General features: G+C 51.0%; 2 protein-coding genes across 5 annotated transcripts; one reads left to right on the top strand and one right to left on the bottom strand.

The window, feature by feature from the left end:
* Window positions 1-167: 167 nt before the first annotated feature.
* Window positions 168-12,081, bottom strand: COQ4 (coenzyme Q4). Of its 3 annotated transcripts, XM_010383877.2 has the most exons (7): window positions 11,663-12,081; window positions 11,447-11,578; window positions 9,320-9,416; window positions 8,696-8,798; window positions 1,958-2,087; window positions 1,298-1,391; window positions 168-766 (listed from the first exon to the last, which is right to left on the bottom strand). In XM_010383877.2, exons 1-7 carry the CDS (start codon window positions 11,739-11,741, stop codon window positions 595-597), a joined length of 807 nt encoding a protein of 268 aa, XP_010382179.1. In that variant the 5' UTR covers window positions 11,742-12,081; the 3' UTR covers window positions 168-594. The 3 variants fall into 3 exon arrangements, 2 of the variants coding, with proteins under 2 accessions (XP_010382179.1, XP_030775478.1); XR_004053978.1 differs by lacking the exon at window positions 9,320-9,416 and having other exon boundaries at window positions 613-766; window positions 11,663-11,790; XM_030919618.1 differs by lacking the exons at window positions 168-766; window positions 1,298-1,391; window positions 1,958-2,087; window positions 9,320-9,416 and adding an exon at window positions 5,156-5,902 and having other exon boundaries at window positions 11,663-11,790.
* Window positions 12,006-26,671, top strand: TRUB2 (TruB pseudouridine synthase family member 2). Of its 2 annotated transcripts, none has more exons than XM_030919617.1 (8): window positions 12,006-12,125; window positions 13,182-13,313; window positions 17,159-17,233; window positions 19,064-19,125; window positions 21,407-21,488; window positions 24,198-24,270; window positions 24,768-24,904; window positions 25,889-26,671. In XM_030919617.1, the coding sequence occupies exons 2-8, from the start codon at window positions 13,241-13,243 to the stop codon at window positions 26,212-26,214; spliced, it is 828 nt and encodes a 275-aa protein (XP_030775477.1). In that variant the 5' UTR covers window positions 12,006-12,125; window positions 13,182-13,240; the 3' UTR covers window positions 26,215-26,671. The 2 variants fall into 2 exon arrangements, with proteins under 2 accessions (XP_030775477.1, XP_010382180.1); XM_010383878.2 differs by having other exon boundaries at window positions 12,109-12,307.
* The last annotated feature ends 1,281 nt before the right edge of the window (window positions 26,672-27,952 follow it).

The raw sequence follows: 27,952 nt of genomic DNA, 5'->3' as shown, positions 1-27,952 counted from the left end.
AACAGGGAGGAGCAGGGAATTTGAATCCACGTCCACCCAACTTTGGCCAGAGGAGAGGGGACAAGCAGCTAAAGCCCAGGCTGGGAGGGGAACTTCTGCGCTACTGCTTGGAAGTCACAAGAGTGCCAAAGTCAGGGGCATCCCTGGGGGAATGGACAAGCAGACACTTGACCTGATGGGAGCCTTTATTCACACACTCGCCTCCCCCTCCGCTTCTCTCTTCTCGGGCTTTTGGAATTGGGTGTAGCACTCACTCCTGTGAGGACACCCAGCCTGGACCCCAGCAAACCTGGCTGGTTGGAAGGAGTCGCAACAGGAGTGCTGTGACATCCCAGCATGAGCCCAGACCACTGATACTGTTCACGCATGGTTCTCCTTGGACAGCTGCTGGTCCCCCTGGGAGTGCCACTGTACTGCTTGCTCCCTGCAGGGTTCGTCCTCAAGGCCACTCAGCAGTGGCTATGACAAATTATGATAAATGTTGTCCAAGGGTCAGTGTTCAAAGAAGAGGAACAAAGGTAGTCAAGGGAGCCCTCTGCCCCCAAAGGAAGCAGTAGATGGGGGAGGTAGGCCAGGCCCTGCTGGCTCAGGAACTCAGGCCAAGCCCTGGATATGCACGGGTGGTGCCGTAATGCCCAGCTCCTCCCGTAGAGCCCTCAGGGACTGCTCCCAGCGCCGCTCATAGTACAGGTTGAGGACACATGGAGCTGTGCGCCCATTCTGAACGGCCCATGGGATCAACTCCGAGACCAGCACTTGCAGGCTCCTGTGGGACAGCAGAGGAAAAAGAAAACATCAAGTCCCTGGGGACCAGGCACTTGACTGCTCAGCACTTGTGCATTTTCTCAGTTTATCCTCACAAAGACCTTGGAAGGAGGTAGTTATTATCCCTGCTTTTCAGATGAGGCAACAGAGCTCAGTGAGGTGGAATCTCAAACCCAAAGCCACACGTCTTGAACATGTTGAAGCTCAGGTTTAAATCATGGCTCCCTCACTCCAGAATCTAACACCAACTTGCCTTCCCACTGACGCTCGTCATTCTGACCATGCACTTAGGCCTGGCCCAAGAGACCCCAGAGTCCTGTGAAATTTATAGGCTTTATTTGCTCACCTGAAGACCCTTGCCCCAGGCCAGTTTCACATCTCTGCTCCATTCTTTCTACCCTTCCTTCCCGGAGAACTGGAAGGGGCTGTGCAGGCGCCTGTGCGCTCTTCCTACTTCTAGGAGCCCTGGTCCCTCTGAGTTTTGTCCTGACACCACCCTCAACCCCGACCCAGCCGCCACTTGAAAACTTACTGAGCACTGAGTTGGATCGGTCCAAAGAGAGCACCCAGGATGCACATGGGCAGGCCAGTCTGGACAGCCTCAAACCATTTCACCACGATCTCCCCTGGGGGTGAGGGATGGGTTGGGAAGTGAACAAGCTATCTGAAGGAGAGGCCAGTGGTGTTCACAGCGGGGCAAAGAGAGGCAACTGTTCCTCCTTAATCTCTACCAGGGTCAGCTGTGCCCAGTCCTGGCCTGTGCTGGGCCCTGGGGCACTTGGCTTGGAGTATGGGAGAGGGCCCAAGAGTGAACAGAAGGGAATAAGGGATGGAAAGGAAGCCTGGGGTCAAGACGCAGAGGATCCCATGACCCCATAAGCCAGGCTAAACATTCCAGGATGGTTCCTGCAGGCCTTAGGGAGCTACTGAGGTTTCAGAGCAGGGAAGCAGCTAAAGCCCAAAAGACACCAGGAGTCTTGAAGATGGGCTGCTGCTACATTAGTGCAGGAGCCCTGAGGGACAGTGGGAGGGAAAAGGGGGACATGTGGCAAAGATGCTACTAAGATGTTCAGGTAAAACAGAAATTAAGGCACCAAGCCAGGTGATGCAGAGGGTGGTGGAGATAGGCAAGCCCTGCCCTGGCCCTGAAGCCACCCCAGGGAGACAGGCTGTCAGGGTTGGGGGCACTCACCCAGGATGTTGGTGGGCATCCCCAGCAAGGTGTGAAGCATGTCGTGCACCTCCCGGTATCGCTGAATCACATACGCTAGCTCCTCATCATCCACGAAGCGGGTGGGTGCTCGGGTGTCTGGGGAGACCCTCTGACAACCATAAGCACCCCCTAGAACCCTTCCTGATGGTTCTCAGGGCCCGATTTGCCAGTCTGTCTCTGACACTGTCACAACTCTCACCAAACTCATACCCTACTAGAAAACTCTGGCGACTAGCCAGGGGCCGAGGCTCATGCCTGTAAATCCCAGCACTTTGGGAGGCTAAGGTGGGCACATCACCTGACATCAGGAGTTCAAGACCAACCTGACCAATACAGTGAAACTCTGTCTCTACGAAAAAATACAAAAATTAGCTGGGTGTGGTGGTGTACACCCATAGTCCCAGCTACTTGGGAGGCTAAGACAGGAAAGTCACTTGAACCTAGGAGGTGGAGGTTGTAGTGAGCCGAGATTGCACCACTGCACACTCCAGGCTGGGTGACAGAGACTCTGTCTCGAAAAAAAAAAAAAAAAATTAAGTTGGGTGTGGTGGTGTGTGCCTATAGTCCCAGCTACTCAGAAGGCTGGGACAGGAAAATTGTTTGAGCCCAGGAGTTTGAGGTTACAGGGAGCTATGACTATACCACTGCACTCAAGCAAGACATTGTCTCTAAAAATAAAAAATGAAGCCCCAAAAACCCTGATCCTAGCACAAGCTGCTCCCAGCTTGGGGTGCTCTCTCCCACTACACCTATCTTCACTGTGATAACTCCTACTTATCCTTCATGACCTGGGTTAAGTGTCCCCTGTCCCCCATCCCTTCCCCCAAACACAGAGAGGCCGCCCCTAACCTACAGACCAAGTGGGTTCATGTTATGGTCTCTGGAAGCATCATTCACCTCTTAGTGGCACTCAGAATAATTGTACCTTGATGTTTAGTGCATGTGAGTATTAATGTCTCCTAGACTTGCACTGTCCAGTATAGCAGCCGCTTGCCACATGTGTCCAAGTGAGATGTGCTGAATATATAAAATACACACAAGACTTCAAATACTTAGTATGAAAAAAATGTACACATCTCAATAATTTAAAAATATTGATTACTTGTTGAAATAATACTTTGGATATATCAGGCTAAACAAGATGCATATTTAAAATCAATTCTAGGCCGGGCGCGGTGGCTCAAGCCTATAATCCCAGCACTTTGGGAGGCCGAGACGGGCAGATCACGAGGTCAGGAGATCGAGACCATCCTGGCTAATACAGTGAAACCCTGTCTCTACTTAAAAATACAAAAAACTAGCCAGGCGACGAGGCGGGCGCCTGTAGTCCCAGCTACTCGGGAGGCTGAGGCAGGAGAATGGCGTAAACCCGGGAGGCAGAGCTTGCAGTGAGCTGAGATCCTGCCACTGCACTCCAGCCTGGGTGGCAGAGCAAGACTCCGTCTCAAAACAAAACAAAAACAAAAACAAAACAAAAAATAAATAAATAAAATCAATTCTAGCCAGGGACGGTGGCTCACGGTTATAATCCCAGCATTTTGGGAGGCCAAGGCGGGCAGATCACCTGAGGAGTTCAAGGCCAGCCTGACCAATATGGTGAAACCCCATCTCTACTAAAAATACAAAAATTAGCCAGGTATGGGGGCGGGCACCTGTAATCCCAGCTACTTGGGAGGCTGAGACAGGAAAATTGCTTGATCCCAGAAGGCGGAGGTTGCAGTGAGCCGAGATGGCTCCACTGCACTCCAGCCTGGGCAACAGAGTGAGACTCCATCTCAAAAAAACAAACAAACAAAAAATTAATTCCACCTTAATTTTAATAGCAAAATTTAATTTTAGTAGCAAAAAAATTAATTTCTTTTTGCTATTAAAGTAGCTGGCAGAAAATTAAGCATTACCTACGTGCTCACATTTATTTATTTAGTCTCGCTCTGTCGCCCAGGCTGGAGTACAGTGGCGTGATCTTGGCTCACTGCAAGCTCCGCTTCCCAGGTTCACGCTATTCTCCTGTCTCAGCCTCCCAAGCAGCTGGGACTACAGGCGCCTGCCACCACGCCCGGCTAATTTTTTGTATTTTTTAGTAGAGACGGGGTTTCACCATGTTAGCCAGGGTGGTCTCAATCTCTTGACCTCGTGATCCGCCCGCCTCGGCCTCCCAAAGTGCTGGGATTACAGGCGTAAGCCACCGGCCTATTTTTTTGTTTGTTTTCTGAGACAGAGTCTCGCTCTGTTGCCCAGGTTGGAGTGCTGTGGTGCAATCTCAGCTCACTGCAACCTCCTCCTCCTCCTCCTCTCGGATTCAAGCAATTCTTCTGCCTCAGCCTCCTGAGTAGCTGGGATTACAGGCACGTGCCACCACGCCCAGCTAATTTTTTTTTTTTTTTTTTTTTTTTTTTAGTAGAGATGGGGTTTCACCATGTTGGGTCAGGCTGGTCTCAAACTCCTGACCTTGTGATCCACCTGCCTTGGCCTCCTGAAGCACTGGGATTACAGGCGTGCCCCACCACACCCGGCCACTCACATTTTATTTTTATTGACAGTATCAAAACAGCCTGTCTGCTACACACGGGCAGGACTGGCTCTGTTTTGCTTATTCTTTTACCTCCAGTAGCCTGATCCAGGGCCTGGATGAATGAACATCTCTTGAACATATGAATAAAACGCCAGTCCTGGGCACTTTTCTGACCCCAGAACTCTCCTCCTCTTACCTGCCCACTGCCTCTGAGTACTCAGTAGCACCCATACAGAGTGAGAACAACCTGGTCTTCCTGTTCCCAAAGAATGGCTTTAGCCTGTTGTGTGAAGCTGAAGGTGATCATAGAGTATCCACCAGGTGCTGGCACCTAGGGTGTCCTTTACAGATATTATCGTATTTCATCCTTGCAATCTTGGAGGTAAATACTGTTATTACCGCAGATATAGATAAAGAAAACAAGGGCCGGGCATGGTGGCTCATGTCTGTAATCCCAACACTTTGGGAGGCGAAGGCCAGCAGATCACTTGAGGTCAGGAGTTCGAGACCAGCCTGGCCAATATGGCGAACTCCCGCCTATATTAAAAATACAAAAATTAGCCAGTCGTGGTGGTGCACGCCTGTAGTCCCAGCTACTCGGGAGGCTGAGGCAGAATTGCCAGGAGGTGGAGGTTGCAGTGAGCCAAGATTGTGACACAGCCCTCCAGCCTGGGTGACAGAGTGAGTCTCAAAAAAAAAAAAAAGGAAAAAAAAAAGGAAAGCAAGGCTCAGAGAGATAAAAGTAATTTGCCCAAGATCACACAGCCAGTAAAGTGGCTGAGTCAGCATTTGAAACAAAGTCTGTAGGATTCCAAAGCCAGTGGCCTTAACATCCATTACTAAAGCCAGTAAGTGCCCTGGAAGATGTATGTGAGGTCCTCTCACTTCTGATGAGGAATCTGAGACTCAGCAAGGTCAAAGGATTTATACAGGCTTGTAAAGCTGGGAAGTGAGCCAGGATTCTCATTCATGCTCCTCCTAATTCTCAAGCCCATGCCTATAGTCTTGATACTACAAGATGACTATACCTCTCACCAAAGTCAGCCTCAGGGAGGGGAGGGTAGCCTCACCTTGAACCTTTATCTAAATCTCTGCGGGGACAAAGGTACTCCTTCACATTCCATGAGCTGCTGATTTCCTTGCTCTACAAGTGTCACAATCACCAGCGCCGTCACAAGTGGGGCTGTGGCTGAGCAAGGTGTCCTGGCAGTCCCATCCCTGCTACCCCCTCCCCTCCACAGCAACAGGGCTAAAGATGGGGAAATTCAGAAGACTTCCCTCCCTGTGTGGCACTTGAGGCAGGTCACCCTGGTGAGTTTCCCACTGATGAGATGACTTGCATCCTGGTGAAATCTGAGAGATGGTTTAAAATAGGGCAGGTGATCGCCCTGTCAAGGTAGCTGTGCAGGAGACTGTGAGGAACAGAACATCGTCTCAGGGACAATAGCCATTTAGAGCAGTGGTTCTCAACTGCCCACTAGGGGACACCTATAATCTCTGGAGACATCTGTGGTTGTCACAACTTGCCAGGGAGGGGGTGCTCCTGGCACCCAGTGGGTAGAAGCCACCATTAAACATCCTATCAGGCTCAGGACCGCCCCCACAACAAAGAGTGATCCAGCCCAAACATTAACACTGCCCAGGCTGAGAAACTGTTCTAGGACAACCTTTGGAGACCCCTCAACTCCTCCAGCCTGGCTGGCTCTGGCAGCCAGGCTGCATAGCCATTTGGCAGGGGTGCCTTGATGGGATGTGTCTGTGTTGGAGGAGGGAGGGAAGATGGGACAGGGACAGGGAAGATGGGCCATCAGGATTCTAAGGTCCTTTACAAATCAGGTCACTTTACTACCCTGCTCAAAACCTTCCACAATTTACCTACTGCTCCTATTACAAAATACAGACTCCTTCTTCTGGTGGCCTGCAGGTCCCAGCTGGGGCTTCCCTTCCAGCCCACTCACTGTCTCCCTGCCACTCACTCCTCTGTGGCCACACTGGTCAACCTTCCTTTTCCTAAACACATGGGGCCTCTGCCCTTGCCACTGCCTCTACTCAGAATGCTGTTCCTCAGCTCTCCACACGGTTGGCTCCTCCTTACCTTCCAAGTCTCCTCAGAGGAGCTGGCTCTGACCACCCCATCAGAAGTGGCTGTACCCTTCCCAACACCAAAGTTGTCTTCTATCACGCTAACTTGTTCTCTTCATAACTGCTAGAACATAAGTTCCACGAAGGCAGGCTTTTTGCTGGTTTTGTCCACTGTATCCCAACTGCCGACAATAGTGCTGGTATACTTTTTTAAATTTTTGAGACAGGGTCTTGCTCTGTTGCCCAAGCTGGAGTGCAGTTGCGTGATTACGGCTCACCACCCTTGAACTCCTGGGCTCAACCGGTCCTCCTGCCTTAAACTCCCTCCCAGGTAGCTGGGACTATATGGGTATACATCACCATGCCCGGCTAAATTTTACATTTTTTGCAGAGACAGGGTTTCAACATGTCGCCCAGGCTGGTCTCAAACTCCTGGGCTCAAGTGATCCACCCACTTCAGCCCCCCAAAGTATTATGATTACAGGCATGATCCAACATGCAAGGACCAGTGCCAGAATATTCTAATTACTTGAAACATTTTACCTGTATTTTTATATGAAATTTTTTGTTTTGTTTGGTTGGAGACAGAGTCTCACTCTGTCACCCAGGCTGGAGTGCAGTGGCATGATCTCAGCTCACTGCAACCTATGCCTCCCGGGCTCAATCAATTCTCCTGCTTCAGCCTCCCAAGTAGCTGGGATTACAGGTGCACACCACCTCACCCGGCTAATTTTTGTTATTTTTAGTAGAGAAAGGGTTCCACCATGTTGGTCAGGCTGGTCTCAAACTCCTGACCTCAGGTGATCCTCCCACCTCAGCCTCCCAAAGTGCTGGGATTACAGGTGTGAGCCACCACGCCCTCCCTGAAAATTTTTTAAAACTATTTTATTGTCTACCTCTCCAAGTAGAATAGAAATGAGGGCAGGGAACTTGGCTGTCTAGTTCACCATTATATCCCCAGTACACAAAACAATGGATGGGCTGGGCACGGTGGCTCACACCTGTAGTCTCAGCACTTTGGGAGGCTGAGGCAGGTGATCACTTGAGGTCAGAAGTTTAAGACCAGCCTGGTTAATATGGCAGAACCCCATCTCTATTAAAAATACAAAAATTAGCCGGGCGTTGTGGTGTGCACCTGTAGTCTCAGCTACATGGGAGTAGTTGAGGCAGGAGAATCACGAATCACTTGAAACCAGGAAGCAGAGTTGCAGTGAGCCAAGATTGCACCACTGCACTCCAGCCTGGGTGGCAGAGTGGGACCCTGTCTCAAAAAAAAAAAAAGCCGGGCGCGGTGGCTCCCAGCACTTTGGGAGGCCGAGACGGGCGGATCACGAGGTCAGGAGATGGAGACCATCCTGGCGAACACGGTGAAACCCCGTCTCTACTAAAAAATACAAAAAACTAGCCCGGCGAGGTGGCGGGCGCCTGTAGTCCCAGCTACTCGGGAGGCTGAGGCAGGAGAATGGCGTAAACCCGGGAGGCGGAGCTTGCAGTGAGCTGAGATCCGGCCACTGCACTCCAGTCTGGGCGACAGAGCGAGACTCCGCCTCAAAAAAAAAAAAAAAAGGATGGCACATGGCAGAGGCTCAGTGAGCTTGCCAATAGTCAGGATGCCCCCTTCCCCCCTCTCCTTGTCCTCCCTGCCTGGGGCTGGAGAGTGCCACACCTGCCATACCGTAGGGAAAGCAATGTCCCTAGAATAAGGGGACACAGTACAGCAGTGAAGAGCATGACCTGGGGTTGATTACTCTCTCCATTAATACTGGTTATGTGAAATTAGCAAGGTGCTTCACTGCTCTGAGCCTCTGTTTCCTCATCTACTAAAAGAGGATAATAACAGAACATACTTGACAGGGTTGTGGGGGGGATTCACAAGATCACGGGTGAGGCTGGCATCAGGCATGCAGTGGGAGGTTAATGAACACTGGCCAGTATTACCATTTGGAGGCATGTTCCCACCCATTTGCCTATCCTATAGAAAATGACAAAGGCTTGGCATGAGCCTGAAGAGCACTCCTGCCGATGGCGGCAGCTCAGGGCTCCTCTTTCCTCAGGGTGTCATGCCTGTGCTATTCCTCTGTCCTGTCTGGTGCCTGCCAGGTACATGGAAGCTGAAAACTCACATTCACATCCAGGAAACGGAGATACTCGCGACCCAGGGAGCCTTCTGGCAGGCTTTGGAGCTTGCCCAGGTCGAGGGTGGACGTGGATATCCGGGGACGCTCCCTGAAAGGCAAGACTTGGGCATTGGGAGGGTGTGGGCAAACGTAGGTGAACGATCCAACTACAGTGAGCTGAGGGGCGGGAGAATGTACAGAGGAGTAATGTGGCCACCACAAGCCTTAATGGAGCACCTACAACTGGCCAGGCTAGTGTCAGAGACTTAGGATATGGGCAGGGGCACAATCTCGGCAGGAAGACAGTCCTCGAATGTGACCAGAGTACTTGCAAAAGGTACTGCAAGGAAAGGGTAAAGCCAGCATGTTATGGTGACTTAATGAAGGGCACAGAGCCCTGGGGCTGAAACTGGGCCAAGGCTATCACATTGCACAACTCTGAGGTCATCACAGTGTATACACATGTATGTAAATGACAGCCCTGGAACTGGGCAGTGCCCAGCCTGTGCAACCATATGTGGCCAGCGTATCAAGAGCTCCCTAGCAGAACAGAACAAATACAATGTGATTCTAGAGACGTCAGAATACCTAGAGATTGCCCCCAGACCCCCAGGCAGAGCTGGGACCTACTGCAGGATCTGGGCACCCTCTGGATCCCTCCTCATCTGGTCCCTGAGGACCTTCAGGGTGCGGTGTCCTGTGGTCTCCCCTAGAACTGCGACCATGTCTGAAAGGACAGAAACGGGCAAAAATGGGGGATGTCATCTTAGGTAAGTTACCTGACCTGGTCTGAGCCTTTGTTTCCTACAGGACAAATTAGGGATAATATCTAGCTTTTTGTTATAAGGATTCAGGCTAAACACTTAGCAAATTACCCAGTGCACAACAAGGGATCAGTATACCTATCTACAGTTCTTAATCTACTGGGGCGGGACAGCTCTGGTTGGCACAACGTTCTAAAGATTTTATAAATCACTTTTCACAATACAATATAATGTCTCCATTGATTGGTAGAGGCTTAGGCATCAGAGATGCTGGGCTACAGCCCAGGTGTGTTCACTATCTAGGTGACCTAGTGCAAATTGCTTCACGTTTCTGTTTTGTTTTTTTCAGACAGGGTCTTGCTCTGTTGCCCAGGCTGGAGTGAAGTGGTGTGATCATAGCTCACTGCTAGGACTGCACGCGTGCAGCTACTTTTTAAAATTTTCTGTAGAGATGAGGTCTTGCTATGTTGCCCAGGCTGGTCTTGAACTTTGGCCTCAAGTGATCCTCCCACCTTGGATTCCCAAATTGCTGAGATTACAGGTGTGAGCCACCACGCCTGGCCCACCTTGGATTCCCAAACTGCTGAGATTACAGGTGTGAGCCACCACGCCTGGCCCGCTTCACATTTTTCAGCCTCAGTGTCCTAATTTGTGAAGTGCAGACAACACCTTTCTTAGCTGGTTAATGTGAGAAACCATGAAAATCATGCATATATAATACTTAGTAGCCAAGTGTAGTGGCTGACAACTGTAATCTCAATACTGGGGTGCTGAGGCAGGAGGATCACTTGAGGCTAAGAGTTTCAGACCAGCCTAGGCAACATGGCAAGATGCTGTCTCTACAAAAAAAATTAAAAAATTATCTGGCCTTGGCCAGGTGTGGTGGCTTATGCCTGTAATCCCAGCACTTTGGGAGGCTGAGGCGGGAGGATCACCTGAGGTCAGGAGTTTGAGACCAGACTAAGCAACACGGCGAAATCCTGTCTCTACTAAAAATACAAAAATTAGCCAGGTGGCACAGGCCTGTAATCCCAGTACTCGGGAGGCTGAGGCACAATAATCGCTTGAACCTGGGAGGTGGAAGTTGCATAGAGCTGAGATTGCGCCACTGCACTCCAGCGTGGGCCATAGAGCAATACCGTGTCTCAAAACAAACAAAAAACTAGTGGCGACATGGAGATACAGTGTTTTCTTTGTTTAAGACAGGGTCTCGCTCTGTCGCCCAGGCTGGAGTGCAATGACGCAAATCACAGCTCACTACAACTCCCCTGCTCAAATGATCCTCCCATCTCAGCCTGGGAATAAAGCCTCATGCAACCAGGCCCAATTAATTCTTGTATTTTTTTTGTAGAGATGGGGATTCGCCGTGTTGCCCAGGTTGGTCTCAAACTCCTCAGTTCAAGCCATCTGCCCGCTTCGGGCCCCCCCTCCCGGATTGGGATTATAGGCGTGAGCCACTATAATAGGGCCTGGCCTATTGTTTTTGTTAGTAGGAATAACAGTACTTCCCCGAACTCAAAAATCCTAGGAGACATGAGAAAAAGACTGTAGAAACCTAGGATGTTCTAGTCACACATCCAGCAAACATTCATTGAGCATTTACTATGTGCCAAGCACTACCCAGAAGGCTGCAGATACAGTGGAAGGAGGCCGACACGGTCCTTGACCTTGGAGTTGATTTTTTAGTAGGCCGTTATCAACTGGTACTTATGAATCATCTAGTTAGTCTAGATGTTCTTAATATGGCTGCATGACAGATTCTCCCAAGTAGTTTAAAAAGACAGACGTTCGGATTCCACGTCCATTTCTCCCTCCATTGCAGATTCAGATTCAATGCGTTTAGGTGGGATCCTGGAATCTGCATTTTCATAAACGTTCCGAGTGGTTACCAGCCGCAACCAGGTTTGGGTACCCCGACCTAGGCTACGGTCCAGTTACCCACAGGAAACCGCTACCAGCCGCCTCGACGGGGGCGAGGCGCGGGCGGCCTTACCGTGGCGGTAGGGGTCATACAGCGCCATCGCCGCGGAGCCGGCGGCGAGCAGCGCTTTCTGCAGCGGGGTGGTGGGGATGTGGTGCGAGTACAGCGGCCCGGCGCCGTCGCTCCTGGCCCGGAGAGGCATTTCTGCAAGGCAAAAAGGCCGAGGTCAGAGGAGCCGGGCGCCCCCAGGTTCCTTCCCGCCTGCGCCCGGAACCCGGCTCCACTTGCCTGCCGCAAGCCGCGGGAGGCCGGGAAGCCCGCGGAGCCCGCGGAGCCGGCGCAGGACAAGCCGCACCAGAGTCGCCATGGCAGTGGGCGTCCGCGGAGGATGGGCTGGCACGGAGAACGCCGCGAGTCTCTTAGGCGACGGAACGTTGGAGGGGTCAAAAATCACTGAAAAACCGATTCTGATAGCATTGCCAAGGCCTTTCGAGGGGGAACATCGCTGCACGGGCAGAAAGCATGTAGGCCAAGTAGACGAAGGAAACGCACGCGAACTGTCTACCGTCTACGTCCACCGATCCAAGACTCTCGCCATTTCACCACGCCCCAGAAAGTGTCTGCAAAGGAGACGCAACCACGGTCACTCTGAGGCTCAGCGCCGGGTCCTATTTACTTCTCCACAGCCGGTTTTCCCCGAAGACTATAAAATGCGAACCTCTTCCGGTTGTGGAACATGGCGGCGCCCACGGTAAGGACCACATTTGGGGGCGGGGCCTTGCGGCACTTCCGTCCAGGTCCAGTGGGTGCTGTCATCTTCAAGTATGGGGTCTGCTGGCTTGTCGCGACTGCACGGGCTTTTCGCGGTCTATAAGCCCCCGGGGCTAAAATGGAAGCACCTGCGGGATACAGTGGAGCTACAACTTCTGAAGGGTCAGTGCCTCGAACCAGACCCACGTTCCCGCTCTCGTTCTCTTGAAAGTCCATCTCCGCTTCTGGTCCTGCCCTCAAAACAAAATCACGTGACCTATTCGCCTGGTCAGAGCGTTTTCCCAAACGTCTGTTCTCTGTGCTTTGTTACTCCTCACTTTCCTCTGTTTTCCGAGGGGGAAAATGACTCAATATTGTTCCTTGTCACACCGTTACTACGTTGTAGAGTCTATTTTAATCCGCTTGTTTCTTTTTTTTTTTTTTTTTTTTTTGGTGACGGAGTCTCGCTCTGTCGCCCAGGCTGGAGTGCAGTGGCCGGATCTCAGCTCACTGCAAGCTCTGCTTCCCGGGCTCACGCCATTCTCCTGCCTCAGCCTCCCGAGTAGCTGGGACTACAGGCGCCTGCCACCTCGCCCGGCTAGTTTTTTTGTAGTTTTTAGTAGAGACAGGGTTTCACCGTGTTAGCCAGGATGGTCTTGATCTCCTGACCTTGTGATCCGCCCGTCTCGGCCTCCCAAAGTGCTGGGATTACAGGCTTGAGCCACCGCGCCCGGCCTGCTTGTTTCTTAACTACTGCTCTTCTGCCCTCTGCACCATAGGCTTCTGCTTTGTCTTCTACATCATACTTCCCTGTTGTCCAGGTGTTTGAACAGAACAGGATATTCCTGGCCAGGCGTCGTCGTGCACGCCTGTAATCCCAACTACTCTGAAGGCTGAGGCAGGAGGATCGCTTGAGCCCAAGAGTTTGACATTACAGTGAGCTATTATGGTGCCACTGTATTCCAGCCTGGGCGACAGAACGAGACCCTGTCTCTTAAAAAATATTTTATATGTACATATATTTGTATGTATGTGTGTATATATTATCTCTGTGCAGGTCTCAATGCCGGGAAGCCTCCCACCCCTAAACAGCGTGTTCGCTTCTTGCTGGGCCCCATGGAAGGCAGCGAAGAGAAGGAGCTGACCCTCACAGCCACCAGTGTACCCTCTCTAGTCAACCATCCACTGGGTAAGGCAGATTTAAGCAGGATGCTGAGTGTCACTTCCCAGGAAATCCCTGAGCAGAGTCATTGTCCCGGTGCTCAGACTCATGTGCCAGGCCCTTGAAGGTCCACAGAGGAGTGAGGTATTAGACCAGGAATTGGCAGACTTCCTTGGAAAGGGCCAGATACTGAATGTTTTCGTTTTCAGGCCATGTGGTTTCTGTTGCAACTGCTCAACTCTGCCAATGTAGTGCAAAACAGCTATAGACAGTATCTAGAGGAGTGAGCCTAGCTGTATTCCGGTAGAACTTTATGAACATTCATATTTGAATTTCAGGTAATTGTCACGTGTCACGAAGTACAATTCCCTCTGAGTCCATGAGTCCACATCCCATGATCCAGCTTCAGATCAGTAATATTTAGGAGAAAAAAGAAACACAAAGTTCCAAAAAGCAAAACTTGAATTTGCTGTGTACCTAGTACGGTGTTGAATCCACTCAAAGTGATGCATAGGCATCATATTAGGTATTATAAGTAATCTAGCCGGGCGCGGTGACTCACGCCTGTAATCCCAGCACTTTGGGAGGCTGAGGCGGGTGGATCACAAGGTCAAGAGATAGGGACCATCCTGGCCAACATGGTGAAACCCTGTCTCTACTAAAAATACAAAAAATTAGCCGAGCGTGGCAGCAGGCGCCTGTAGTCCCAGCTACTTGGGAGGCTGAGGCAGGAGAATGGTGTGAACCCAGGAGGCAGAGCTTGCAGTGAGCCGAGATCACGCCACTGCAAGCCAGCCTGGCAACAGAGCGAGACTCCATCTCAAAAAAAAAAAAAAGTAATCTAGAGATGATTTAAAATATATGGGAGGGCCAGGCCCAGTGGCTCATGCTTATAATCCCAGCACTTTGGGAAGCTGAGGTGGTGAATTATTTGAGCCTAGGAGTTTAAGATCAGCCTGGGCAACATGTGGAAACCCTACTTCTACAAAAGAATACAAAAATTAGCCAGGCATGGGTGGTGCGTGCATGTAATCCCAGCTACTCGAGAGGCTGAGGCAGGAGAATCACTTGAACCCGAGAGGCGGAAGTTGTAGTGAGCTGAAATTGCACCACTGTACTCCAGCCTGGGTGACAGAGTGAGACTGTGTCTCAAAAAAAAAAAAAAAAAAAGGGGGTGGCCAGGTGTGGTGGCTCACTCCTGTAATCCCTGCACTTTGGGAGGCCAAGGTGGGTGGATCACTTGAGGTCAGGAGTTTTTAAGACCTGCCTGGCCAACATGGCAAAGCCCTGTTGCTACTAAAAATTAGCTGGGCATGCTAGCATGCACCTGTAATCCCAGCTACTCAGGAGGCTGAGATACGAGGAGTCACTTGAACCTGGGAAGTGGTCGTTGTGGCGAGCCAAGATCGTGCCACTGCACTCCAGCCTGGGCGAAAGAGTGAGACTGTCTCAAAAAAAAAAAAAAAAAAAGTGTATGGGACGACATGCTTAGGTTATATGCAAATACTATGCCATTTTATATCAGGGACTTGAACATCTACAAATGTTGGTATCTGCAAGGGATCCTGGAACCAATCCCCCTGGATACCGAGGGACAACTGTAGTGTTCTATTTATTTAGAGACAGGGTCTCACTCTGTCACCCAGGCTGGAGTGCAGTGGTGAGATCTCAGCACACTGAAACCTCTGCCTCCTGAGTTCAAGCAGTCTTCCCACCTAAGCCTCCCGAGTAGCTGGGACTACAGGCACAGGCCACTATGCCTGGCTAATTTTTGTATTTTTTGTAGAGATGGGGTTTTCTCATGTTGCCCATGCTAGTATTGAACTCCTGGGCTCAAGTGATCTGCCTGCCTTGGCGTCCCAAAGTACTGGGATTATAAGCATGAGCCCCTGCAACTGGTCTCTTGATTTATTTTGAACCATTAAAAAAATGGAAACGCCATTCTTAACTCATAGGCCACAAAAAACAAACAAGCTAGGTGGGGTGGCTCATTCCTATAATCCCAGCACTTTGGGAGGCTGAGGCGGGTGGATCACTTGAGGTCAGGAGTTCAAGACCAGCCTGGCCAACATGGTGAAACCCCATCTCTACTAAAAATACAAAAAATTAGCCGGGTGTGGAGGCAGGTGCCTGTAATCCTAGCTACTCGGGAGGCTGAGGCATGAGAATTGCGTGAATCCGGGAGGTGGAGGTTGCAGTAAGTTGAGATCGCGCCACTGTACTCCAGCCTGGGTGACAAAGTGAGACTCCGTCTCAAAACAAAACAAAACAAAAACAAAAACAAAAAAACAGTCTTCAGGATTTGACTTGTGGACTGTAGTTTGCTGACCCTTTTTCTATTCTGGGACTCCAGGTGAGAACTGAGACCCTAGGTAGAAGTCCTAAGGTGGGGGTTTTGGGTTTCTGGGAAAGAATGATTTTTTTTTTTTTTTTTTTTTTTTTTTTTTTGGGGTGGAGTCTCTCTCTGTCACCCAGGCTGGAGTAACAGTGGCGCGATCTCGGCTCACTGCAAGCTCCACCTCCCAGGTTCACGCCATTCTCCTGCCTCAGCCTCCCGAGTAGCTAGGATTACAGGCACCTGCCTCCACACCTGCCTACTTTTTTGTATTTTTAGTAGAGACAGGGTTTCACCGTGTTAGCCAGGCTGGTCTCGAACTCCGGACCTCAGGTGATCCACCCACCTTGGCCTCACAGAGTGCTTGGGATTACAGGTGTGAACCACCGTGCCCAGCCAGAAGAGTGATTTTTTTTTTTTTTGAGACGGAATCTCACTCTGTCGCCCAGGCTGGAGTGTAGTGGTGTGATCTCAGCTCACTGCAAGCTCTGCCTCCTGGGTTCACGCCTTTCTCCTGCCTCAGCCTCCCGAGTAGCTGGGACTACAGGCGCCCGCCACCATGCCTGGCTAATTTTTTGTATTTTTAGTAGAGATGGGGTTTCACCGTGTTAGCCAGGATGGTCTCGATCTCCTGGCCCCGTGATCCGCCCGTCTCGGCCTCCCAGAGTGCTGGGATTACAGGCGTGAGATACCGCCCCTGGCCAGGAGTGATTTTTTTAGTGAACAAAGTTGCCCAACAATGGAACTGGTTCTGGTAATGTGCCCCCGTCACTATATGTGATTAAGGCATGTGTCAGGGAATCTAGAGGTTTCACTAGAAACCTCTAAAACCCCTTGGACTTGTGATATTCATTGACTCTATTATATGGTAACAATAGGAAGTATAATGTATTGAGTCGTCACTCTGTACTAGGCATTGTTTTAAGCTTCCCCCAAGTACAATCCTCATTGATACCACCACAGTCCTGTGAGATGGGTCCTATTTTCATTTCACAAGAGAGAAAACTGAGGCTCAGTGTTGACATTTAGTAACATGGCCTGGATTCAGTAGACCCTTAACTACTCTGGATCCTTCCCCTAGATTCCTCTTAATCTATAGAAGTGTAAACACTTCTAGCTCATTCCTGCATTTATTCTTTCAATAGTTCTTTCCTGAGCAGCCAGTGAGTTGACGCACCCAGGTTCTGCCTTAAGGAGCTCACAGCCTCCATTTTCCTCCAGGGACTCTTCTTCACTAGAGCTGGGCAGGGAAGCCCACACTCTGGACCTTCAGTGTTATGCCAGTCTTCTTAGAGCCTCTCACTGGCAGACTGATGATAGGCAGAGTAAGAGGCATCTTGGGCTGCCGTTTGGATCCCAGGGCACTGAGGATACAGTTCAGGGTCCCAGATTCCATGACAGGGAAGCCTGAGAGTCTAGCCTGATGCTAGTTTGGGCTCCATGAGGCTCCATTCTGAGAATGAGGTCAACATGCAGCCCAAAGCCATCCTGGGGTGGCATTTAGTTGAGAAAATGGACCTTGTTTGTTTCTTTCCAGTATGTGGACCAGCATTCACCCATCTCAAGGTTGGCATGGGACATCGGCTGGATACCCAGGCTTCTGGAGTACTTGGTAGGTGATGTGAGAAGCCTGGGGATACAGTGATAAGGCTTGAGAAAAGATCCCGGAGCTACCAGGAGTCCAGTCCACTTCTTACCTGGCACCCATGTCCCACCACTCCTCTCCTGCCCTGATTCCTGCCCCAAGACTGATCAGCTGGGGAGTGGATAGGTGGATAGAGGTAATCATAGGTTAATATCACAGTCACCCACTTTTATTCCGTGATTCTCACACATGATGTAGTTCGAGGCCCTTTATGCACATTTATTTACCACAACAACTTTATTAGGTAGATACTGTATGATTTTATGGAAGAACAAAGTAGGAGTTAGGTGACTTGTTCTGTGTTCCGTGGCCAGTGAATACCCCTGGTCTGGAGAGGGAAAACCATCATTGCATCATGGGGCAGCCAGGCGCGTGACTCTGGGCCCAATGGCCAGGGCCTGCATGTGGCTGGGGCTGGACACACAAAGCCCTAGTCATGAGCCATCTGTGTCCCCAGGGTCAGGTGGTGCCCACATCCTCCAGCCGCGACAGTCACAGTCCCCTTGTCTTGCTTCCTGAGACACAGGCAGGCAGACATGATCTCACGCCCCCTCTCCCTGTTCTGTCTCCCCATGAGTGAATGCAGGGTCATTCTCTCCCTCAGCCAGAGGGAGAAACAGACTGGGAGAAAGGCAGGAAGTGACCACAGTGGCCACTGTTTATTGGGCTCTTCCTCTGTGCTGACTTCACAGCACCCACAGGAATCAGTATTTTTTTTTCCCCCAAGACAGAGTGTTACTCTGTCTCCCAGCTGGAGTGCAATGGCGCGATCTCGGCTCACTGGAACCTCTGCCTCCTGGGTTCAAGCAATTCTCCTGCCTCAGCCTCACGAGTAGGTGGAATTACAGGTGCCTGCCACCTGTAATTTTTTTTTTTTTTTTTTTTGAGACTGAGTCTCACTCTTGTTGCCCAAGCTGGAGTGCAGTGGCATGATCTTGGCATCACACCTGGCTAATTTTGTATTTTTTTTTTTTTTTTTGAGACGGAGTCTCGCTCTGTCACCCAAGCTGGAGTGCACTGGGCAGATCTCAGCTCACTGCAAGCTCCGCCTCCCGGGTTCACGCCATTCTCCTGCCTCAGCCTCCCGAGTAGCTGGGACTACAGGTGCCCGCCACCGCGCCTGGCTAGTTTTTTTGTATTTTTTAGTAGAGACGGGGTTTCACCGTGTTAGCCAGGATGGTCTCAATCTCCTGACCTCGTGATCCGCCCGTCTCGGCCTCCCAAAGTGCTGGGATTACAGGCTTGAGCCACCGCGCCCGGCCTAATTTTGTATTTTTAGTAGAGATGGGGTTTCACCATGTTGGCCAGGCTGGTCTTGAACTCCTGACCTCAGGTTATCCGCCTGCCTCAGCCTCCCAAAGTTCTGGGATTATAGGCGTGAGTCACTGCGCCTGGCCTTCAGACAGTATTTTTACCCCCATTTTGCTGATGGGGAACTTGATACTCAAAGAGGCTACAGGTTATGCTTAGAGCTGCCCCTGATTTGAGTGCAGGTTTGTGTGACTAGGCGAGGGATCTCTTCCTTTGAGGTGTCAGAGTCCCCTGGGGAGCTTGGCAAGGATCCTAGGCCCCCTCCAATCATGAGTCAGATTCAGTGCATATGGGTAAGGCCTAGCAATCTGCATGTGATCCATACCCAGAGGGGCGCATTTGCCTCCTATAGAAGATCTTCTTGCCTTCCTGCTGCCTTTGGCAGCATCAGAAAAGGGAGTATTCTGATGGTGGGGGTAGGGGTGGGGATATTTAGGGGAATGGGAAGGGGGTCCCAGGTGTGAGATGAGGCTGGCTGCTTTTCAGTGCTCGGCGTGGGACATGGATGCAGGCTCCTCACCGATATGTACGATGCTCATCTCACCAAGGTACGAGGGTCTGGGGACAGCCTGCTTCTCCCTTGGTCCTTTCCTGGGGGTCACCAGCAGGATTCTGAAGCTTAGAGAATTCTGTGGGGGAGCACCCAAGCCATCAGCAAGCATATTTTTTAATGATCGTATGCTGCGCAGGGGCTGTAATGATAATAATAACTACTGGCGTTAGTGTATGCCGACCACTCTGTGCTGAGCACTGTACGTGGATTCCCTTAGGGAAGCCTCACAGCCTCCCTGTAAAGTGGAATCTGTTGTTAGCCCCATTTCACAGATGAGAGAACTGAGGCTCAGAGAGGAGATGTCACTTACCCAGGTCACGTAGTTGTTAGGGCTTTAAGAGCTGGCATTTGAACCTAGGTCTCTCCAATACCAGAGCTTGATCATGATGCCATTCCATATTCTGTTCCAAGACTGAGAGGTAGATGTCAGCATCCTGCCCACAAGGGGCTTACCATCCAGAGGTGGGATTGGGGCTCTGGAGCCTGATACCACAAAGTATGTGCGTAGGTGCCACGTTATGGGGCCCACGTTTTTAGTGGTTAAGAGCACAAATTCTGGAGCCAAATGACTTCAGTTTGAACCCCAGCTTCTACCACTCTGACAGCTTTGTGTCCTTGGGTCGATTACCTAATTAATATCTGTGTTTCTCAGTTTCCTCATCTGTAAAATGGAAATGAGGGCCAGGTGTGGTGGCTCATACCCGTAATCCCAGTACTTTGGGAGGCTGAGGCAGGATGATTGCTTGAGCCCAGGAATTTGAGGCCAGTCTGAGCAACATAGCAAGACTCCATCTCTATTTAAAAAATTGTTTTAGGCCGGATGCAGTGTCTCAAGCCTGTAATCCCAGCACTTTGGGAGGCTGAGATGGCCAGATCACGAGGTCAGGAGATCAAGACCATCCTGGCTAACACGGTGAAACCCCGTCTCTACTAAAAAATGCAAATAACTAGCCGGGCGTGGTGGCGGGTGCCTGTAGTCCCAGCTACTGGGGAGGCTGAGGCAGGAGAATGGCATAAACTCGGGAGGCGGAGCTTGCAGTGAGCTGAGATCCGACCACTGCACTCCAGCCTGGGCGACAGAGCAAGACTCTGTCTCAAAAAAAAAAAAAATTGTTTTAAATTATAAAAATTTTTAAATTTGGCTGGGCGTGGTGGCTCACGCCTGTAATCCCAGCCCTTTGGGAGGCCAAGGCGGACGGATCACGAGGTCAAGAGATAGAGACCATCCTGGCTAACACGGTGAAACCCCGTCTCTACTAAAAATACAAAAAAATGCCGGGCGTGGTGGCGGGCGCCTGTAGTCCCAGCTACTCAGAAGGCTGAGGCAGGAGAATGGCCTGAACCCAGGAGGCGGAGCTTGCAGTGAGCCGAAATCGCGCCACTGCACTCCAGCCTGGGCGACAGAACGAGACTCCACCTCAAAAAAAAAAAAATTTTTTTTTAAATTGTGCCTGGGCTCAGTGGCTGCTGCCACTTTGGGAGGCTGAGGTGGGTGGATCACTTGAGGCCAGGAGTTCAAGACCAGCCTGGACAACGTGGTGAAAACCTGTCTCTACTAAAAATACAAAAAAATTAGTCTGGTGGTGTGTGCCTATCCTCCCAGCTACTCAGCGATCCACCTGCCTCTGTCTCCCAAAGTACTGGGATTATAGATGTGAGCCACTGTACCCAGCCAATCATTCCTTATCTGTGGCAGATGGGGTTAGCTGCAGATTCAGAGGAGGGGGAGTTTTTACAAGCCGGGATGAGGAAAGGCCTGATCTGGGCCATGAAATCTTATTCTATTTAGAGGCATGGAGAGAAGCTGACAGAGCATGCTAGAAGGGACTCAGAGTGATAAATTGCCAAGTTAGGTTGAAGAGGAGAGACATGGAGGCCTGGGGTGGCCACAGGGTGGCTGTCAGCGGTCAGCACCTTTGGAGGCTGCCAGTGCTGGTTGTCATGGAAACCAGCCAGCAATCTTGTAGGAAGCCTCCTGACTGGGAGCCAGGTACCATGTCCCGCTGGCTGAATCAGGGCAGCAGCACTGTGAGACTGGCCCTGTTACTGTCCCCAGGTGATGGGAGAGCTTGAATACAAAGAGAGCAAGAGCTGCTGAAGGCCACATGACAGAGCTGGTGCCCTTCTTCATGGGGCCATGGAGCAACTGGGTGGGGGCTGGGCGCATGAGTTCCCTGAGGGAGACCTGGGGACTCCCCATCCCCAGCCTCTGGGGCAGGGGCTACTAGGGCTTAGAGTGGGGTCACTGACGGATCTTTCCCTCCCTGTGCTTGAAGGATTACACAGTGCGTGGCCTCCTTGGCAAAGCTACAGATGACTTCTGTGAGGATGGGAGGCTGGTAGAGAAGACAACCTATGGTGAGAACCGGAAGTGGCTGCTGCTGCCTCCCTCCGTGTTTGCTTTCCCTGAGCCCTCTCCCTGCCCTAGGCCACACAGGCCCCTTCTCAGTTCCACTCCGCACACCAGGCTTGGGCTGAGGCTTTGGCCATGGGATCTGGCCTCCAGGAGCACCCTCTACTCCCCTGCTTGCCTGACTGAAATGTAACGTCACTTCCAAAGACCCTAGTTTCTCTCCATCCATATTGTCAGTCTTTTACCTTTTCCTTTTCCTTTTTTTTTTTTTTTTTTTTTTGAGACAAAGTCTTGCTCTGTCGCCCAGGCTGGAGTTCGGTGGCACAGTCTTGGCTCGCTGCAAGCTCTGCCTTCCAGGTTCACGCCATTCTCCTGCCTCAGCCTCCTGAGTAGCTGGGACTACAGGTGCCCGCCACCATGCCTGGCTTTTTTTTTTTTTTTTGTATTTTTAGTAGAGACGGGGTTTCACTGTGTAAGCCAGGATGGTCTCAATCACCTGACTTCGTGATCCACCCGCCTCGGCCTCCCAAAGTGCTGGGATTACAGGTGTGAGCCACAGCGCCCGGTCTTTCCTTTCCTTTTCTTTTTTTTTTTTGAGACGATGTCTTACTCTGTCGCCCAGGCTGGAGTGCAGTGGCGCGATCTCGGCTCACTGCAATCTCCACCTCCCAGGTTCAAGCAATTCTCCTGCCTCAGCCTTCGGAGTAGCTGAGATTACAGGCACACACCACCACACCCAGCTAATTTTTTGTATTTTTAGTAGAAATGGGGTTTCACCCTGTTGGACAGTCTGGTCTGGAACTCCTGACCTCAGGTAGTCTGCCCACCTTGGCCTCCCAAAGTGCTGGGATTACAGGTGTGAGTCACCGTGCCTGGCTACTGTTCTAAATTTTAAAAAGAGGCCAGGCACAGTGGCTCACGCCTGTAATCCCAGCACTTTGGGAGGCCAAAGTGGGTGGATTACAAGGTCAGGAGTTTGAGACCAGCCTGGCCGATATGGTAAAACCCTGTCTCTAGTAAAAATGCAAAAATTAGCTGGGCGTGGTGACAGGCCCCTGTAGTCACAGCTACTCAGGAGGCAAAGGCAGGAGAATTGCTTGAACCTGGGAGGCGGAGGTTGCAGTGAGCTGAGATCGCACCACTGCACTCCACTCCAGCCTGGCAACAGAGCGAGACTCTGTCTCAAAAAAAAAAAAATAATAAATAATACAAAAAATTAGCTGGGCATGGTAGTGCATGCCTATAATCCCAGCTACTTGGGAGGCTGAGGCAGGAGAATCAGCTGAACCCAGGAGGTGAAGGTTGCAGTTTGCCGAGATCTCACCACTGCACCCCAGCCTGGGCAACAGAGCGAGATTCCGTCTTTAAAAAAAAAGGCCAGGTTCGGCTGCTCACGCCTGTAATCCCAGCACTTTGGGAGGCCAAGGCAGGCAGATTGCCTGATGTCAGGAGTTTGAGACCAGCCTAGCCAACATGGTGAAACCCCATCTCTACTAAAAATACAAAAACTAGCTGGGTGTGGTGGCGTGTACCTGTAATCCCAGCTGCTCGGGAGGCTGAGGCAGGAGAATTGCCGAATTGAGGAGGCGGAGCTTGCAGTGAGCTGAGATTGTGCCATTGTACTCTAGCCTGGGCAACAGAACAAGACTCTGTCTCAAAAAAAGAAAAGGCTGGGTACAGTGGCTCACACCTGTAATCCTAGCACTTTGGAATGCCAAGGCAGGCAGATCACAAGGTCAGGAGATTGAGACCATCTGGCTAACATGGTGAAACCCCGTCTCTACTAAAAATACAAAAAAAAAAAAAAAAATAGCTGGGCATGGTGGCGTGTACCTGTAGTCCCAGCTACTCGGGAGGCTGAGGCAGGAGAATCGCTTGAACCCGGGAGGCAGAGGTTGCAGTGAGCCGAGATTGCGCCACTGTACTCCAGCCTGGGTGACAGAGCGAGACTCCGTAACCAAAACAAAACAGAAAAATAACTTTTGAACACAAGGAAACGATGGATACTGGGGTGTACTTGAGGTAGGACAGGGTAGACAGAGGGATAGAAGCAGAAAAGGTAACTATTGGGTACTGGGCTTAATACCTGGGTGATGAAATAATCTATATAACAAACCTCCATGACACATGTTTACCTATGTAGCAAACCTTCACATGTACCCCCGAACCTAAAATAAAAGTTAAAAAGCAGCCCGGCGCAGTGGCTCACACCTGTAATCCCAGCCCTTTAGGAGGCCAAGGCGGGCGGATCACAAGGTCAGGAGATTGAGACCATACTGGCTAACATGGTGAAACCCCGTCTCTACTAAAAATACAAAAAAATCAGCCGGGCGTGGTGGCGGGCGTCTGTAGTCCAGCTACTTGGGAGGCTGAGGCAGGAGAATGGTGTGAACCCGGGAGGCGGAGCTTGCAGTGAGCCAAGATCGCGCCATTGCACTCCAGCCTGGGTGACAGAGTGAGACTCCGTCTCAAAAAAAAAAAAAAAAGTTAAAAAGAGAGAATGCCCTTACAATGCTGAGTCGTGTATCTTTCTGAGAAGAAGGTCCAGAGCTTTCATGAGAATCTCAAAGGACTCCTAACCACCCCACAATGGGGATCCCTCCAAAATGTCCTGTCTCCATGTTCCAGGGATGGGGCTGGCCTGGGGGGAAGGAGTTTGCTTTGACCAATCCTCAGCAGGTACCTGTGCACTGACAACTACCTGCCTTTTCCAGATCACGTGACCAGAGAGAAGCTGGACCGCATTCTGGCCATGATCCAAGGCTCCCATCAGAAGGCCCTGGTGATGTGAGTGGGGCCCTCAGTGAGGTAGTGGGAGAGCAGTAAGTGCCCTTGGCTCCCATAGGCTCCCCCAAACCTGGGGCAGATTCCTTGGATCTTGTTTTTAGAGTCCAGAACCAGACGGGAGCTACTTGTTGCTTTCTTGGCATTAAGAAATGGTTCTGTGTGCCAGGTCTTGGGTTAGCCAGTGGGAGGCCAAGAAGAGCAAGAGAACCCAGCTGTCCTGCTGAGATAATATGATTTAATGGCAAGGAAACCATCATTGGAGCACAGAGCCCAAGAGCAAGAGCAGCCAAGGAGTTAAGAACTTGGGCTCTGGAGCCAGCTTGCCTGGGTTTCCTGACTCTGCCAGGCATCTGGTGATGAAGGAGGGCACGAAAGGTGGCTGGAGGAGCCACAGTGGCAGGGCACACAAAGCAAATGAGGAACTTACAGAGAGGCACCTTTCCTGCGGGGGAAAGGGTAGGTGGTCTCCCCAGCTGCAGCCCCCTCCTGATCTGCAGGTACTCCAACCTCGACCTGAAGACCCAGGAAGCCTATGAGATGGCTGTGAGAGGCCTGATCCGGCCCATGAACAAGTCCCCAATGCTGATAACTGGCATCCGATGCCTCCACTTTGCACCTCCGGAATTCCTCTTAGGTAGGTTGGCCAAGGAAGTTGGAGCAGTGAGATGGGGCCCCTGGGTTTCGGAGTCACTCAGGAATGCTCTTGCAGAGGTCACTGTTGTCTGGCTCAGCTGAGGCCAGCACATGCCGGCCCTGATCTCTGCAGGCCAAGGCATCAGGCGCCGACTTCCTTCCCAGCCCTGGCCTGGACTTGGCTGATGACAGAGCTAACAGAACAAAAGCTCTCCTATCTCTTGCCAAGTCATCCTTGGAAGCCAGGCCTTACCAAGCAAAGGTTATATTTAGTGGCTCATTTCCAAAGCTGCCCATGTTTGAAGCTGTGAGGGCTCCATCAGACACAACTCTTACCTCCCCAGTCCCACCCAGCTCAGGCCCCTCTTATCTGTGTTCCTTTTGTCTCTCGCTGCCCCTGCAGAGAGAGCATAACATGTTGGTCATGTTAATGCCTGCTCCTCTGCTTGAGCACTGAATTCTCTGTTATTAAGCACTTTCTATAAATGATCTTTTTTACTCCTTATAACTGCCATTTTACAGATAAGGAAACCAAGTCTTAGTAAAAGGCAGGTTGTAACCTGGGCAACATGGCGGGACCCTATCTCTACAAAAAATAAAAAATTAGCCAGTTGTGATGGCTTAGAACTGTAGTCCTAGCTACTCCGGAGGCTGAGGCAGGAGGATCATGTGAGCCTAGGAGGTCGAGGCTGCAGTGATCTGTGATCACACCATTGCACTCCAGCCTGGGTGATGGAATGAGACCCCGTTGCCAAAAAAAGGCAGATTCCGACTTAGCAGGTCCCAGTGGGGCCTGAGGTTCTGCAAGTCTAACATTTCAGGTGGCACCCACAGGGCAGGTCCAGTGAATAGCACAATCTGGAGAGCTAAGGGGTCTTGCTAAGGTTGTCACACACCTAGGAGGTATCCAAGGGGTGTGGGTTCACAACCACACGCTAGAGGCTGTGCTCTCACCACCATGTCTGTCATTGTGTGTCCCTGGCAGAGGTGCAGTGCATGCATGAGACGCAGAAAGAGCTGCGAAAGTTGGTTCATGAAATCGGCCTGGAGCTAAAGACCACCGCTGTCTGCTCCCAAGTGCGGCGCACGCGCGACGGCTTCTTCACGCTTGACAGTGCCCTCCTGAGGACCCAGTGGGACCTGCGCAATATCCAGGATGCTATCCAGGCTGCTGCCCCCCAGGTAGCTGCAGAGCTGGAGAAGAGCTTGGGCCCGCAACTGGACACCAAGCAGCTCCCCAGTCCGGGATGGTCCTGGGAATCCCAGGGCCCAAGCTCTACCTTGGGGCTGGAGAGGGGTGCGGGGCACTGAATGCCCAGGCAGCTGCTGGGGCAGTGAATGGATAAATAGAAGAGCTACTATGAGCTCGACCTGATAGCTGTGCAGAAAGTGAGAACAGGAGCACCTTTTCTACGTGTGACACGAAACTCAAGCTGTAACAGAAAGATCAATGGACTTGACCTAACTGAAAAGGAAAAACTTCTGTATGGAGGAAAAGACAGTAAACAAATGACAGACTGATAGAAAGTATTGGCAGGCCAGGCGTGGTGGCGGGCACTTGTAATCCCAGCTACTCCCAAGGCGGAGGCAGGAGACTTGCTTGAGCCCAGGAGTTTAAGATTGTAGTGCGCTAGGCGGTGCCTGTGAATAGCCACTGCACTCTAGTCTGGGGAACATATGAGATCCCCCCAAATCTCAAAAAAAAAAAAAAAAAAAAATTCCCAATAAATTATGTGCCCATTAAAATTAAAAATTTTTTAAAAATTGTGTTTGCAGTGTCATTAACCAAGGACTAATATCCACAATATACAGAGAGCCCTTAGAAAGCAAGAAAACAGGCCGGGCGTGGTGGCTCACACATGTAATGCCAGCACTTTGGGAGGCCGAGGTGGGCGGATCACGAGCAGGAGATTGAGACCATCCTAGCTAACACGGTGAAACCCTGTCTCTACTAAAAATACAAAAAATTAGTTGGGCGTGGTGGCAGGCGCCTGTGGTCCCAGCTACTCAGGAAGCTGAGGCAGGAGAATAGCGTGAACCTGGGAGGCGGGGCTTGCAGTGAGCCGAGATCAAGCCACTGCACTCCAGCCCGGGCAACAAAGTGAGACTCCATCTCAACAAAAAGAGAAAGGCAAGAAAACAATGACAAAATTAGGCAGATGATATGAAGCATATATCAGAAGAAATCCAAATGGCTAGTAAACCAGAAATGACACTCAACCTCTTTAATACTGGAAGACATAGATGAAAATGAGATGATTTTTGTTGTTTTTCTGTTGTTTTGAGACGGAGTCTCACTCTTGTCGCCCAGGCTGGAATGGAGTAGCACGATCTCGGCTCATTGTAGCCTCCGCCTCCCAGGTTCAAGTTATTCTCCTGCCTCAGCCTCCCAAGTAGCTGGGATTACAGGCGCCCACCACCACGCCTGGCTAATTTTTTGTATCTTTAGTAGAGATGGGATTGCACCATGTTGGCCTGACTTGGCCTCCTAAAGTGCTGGAATTACAGGCAAGAGCCACTGTGCCTGGCCGGAACCTCAGTCTTTTTTTTTTTTTTTTTTTTTTTTTTTTTGAGACGGAGTCTCGCTCTGTCGCCCAGGCAGTGGCCGGTTCTCAGCTCACTGCAAGCTCCGCCTCCCGGGTTTATGCCATTCTCCTGCCTCAGCCTCCGAGTAGCTGGGACTACAGGCGCCCGCCACCTCGCCCGGCTAGTTTTTTGTATTTTTTAGTAGAGACGGGGTTTCACCGTGTTAGCCAGGATGGTCTCGATCTCCTGACCTCGTGATCCGCCCGTCTCGGCCTCCCAAAGTGCTGGGATTACAGGCTTGAGCCACCGCGCCCGGCCTTTTTTTCTTAAAGGTGTTCAGTTTATTGGATGAGCTCCACTCACAATTGTCCTGGATAATCAGTGTGACTCAAAGTCTACCAGTTGACTGATTGAAATGTTAATCGTTTTTTTGTTTTTGAGACAGAGTCACCCAGGCTGGAGTGCAGTGGTACAATATTGGCTCACTGCAACCTCTGCCTCCCAGGTTCACACCATTCTCCTG

This window comes from Rhinopithecus roxellana, chromosome 16 (genome assembly GCF_007565055.1).
Source record: "Rhinopithecus roxellana isolate Shanxi Qingling chromosome 16, ASM756505v1, whole genome shotgun sequence".
NCBI classification, from domain to species: domain Eukaryota; kingdom Metazoa; phylum Chordata; class Mammalia; order Primates; family Cercopithecidae; genus Rhinopithecus; species Rhinopithecus roxellana.
Note: the sequence above shows the minus strand (reverse complement) of the source record. Positions and strands in the feature narration are given on the sequence as shown.

Excerpts from the sequence above, each read along its gene's own strand:
- COQ4 (XM_010383877.2), bottom strand. The coding sequence starts at position 11,741 with ATGGCGACTCTGGTGCGGCTTGTCCTGCGCCGGCTCCGCGGGCTCCGC. Across the intron at positions 9,417-11,446 it reads GTATGACCCCTACCGCCACG|ACATGGTCGCAGTTCTAGGG; the intron begins GTAAGGCCGCCC and ends CTGTCCTTTCAG. Across the intron at positions 1,392-1,957 it reads GATGCCCACCAACATCCTGG|GGGAGATCGTGGTGAAATGG; the intron begins GTGAGTGCCCCC and ends CCTCACCCCCAG.
- TRUB2 (XM_010383878.2), top strand. The coding sequence starts at position 12,199 with ATGGGGTCTGCTGGCTTGTCGCGACTGCACGGGCTTTTCGCGGTCTAT. Across the intron at positions 12,308-13,181 it reads GGAGCTACAACTTCTGAAGG|GTCTCAATGCCGGGAAGCCT; the intron begins GTCAGTGCCTCG and ends ATCTCTGTGCAG. Across the intron at positions 13,314-17,158 it reads TCTAGTCAACCATCCACTGG|TATGTGGACCAGCATTCACC; the intron begins GTAAGGCAGATT and ends GTTTCTTTCCAG.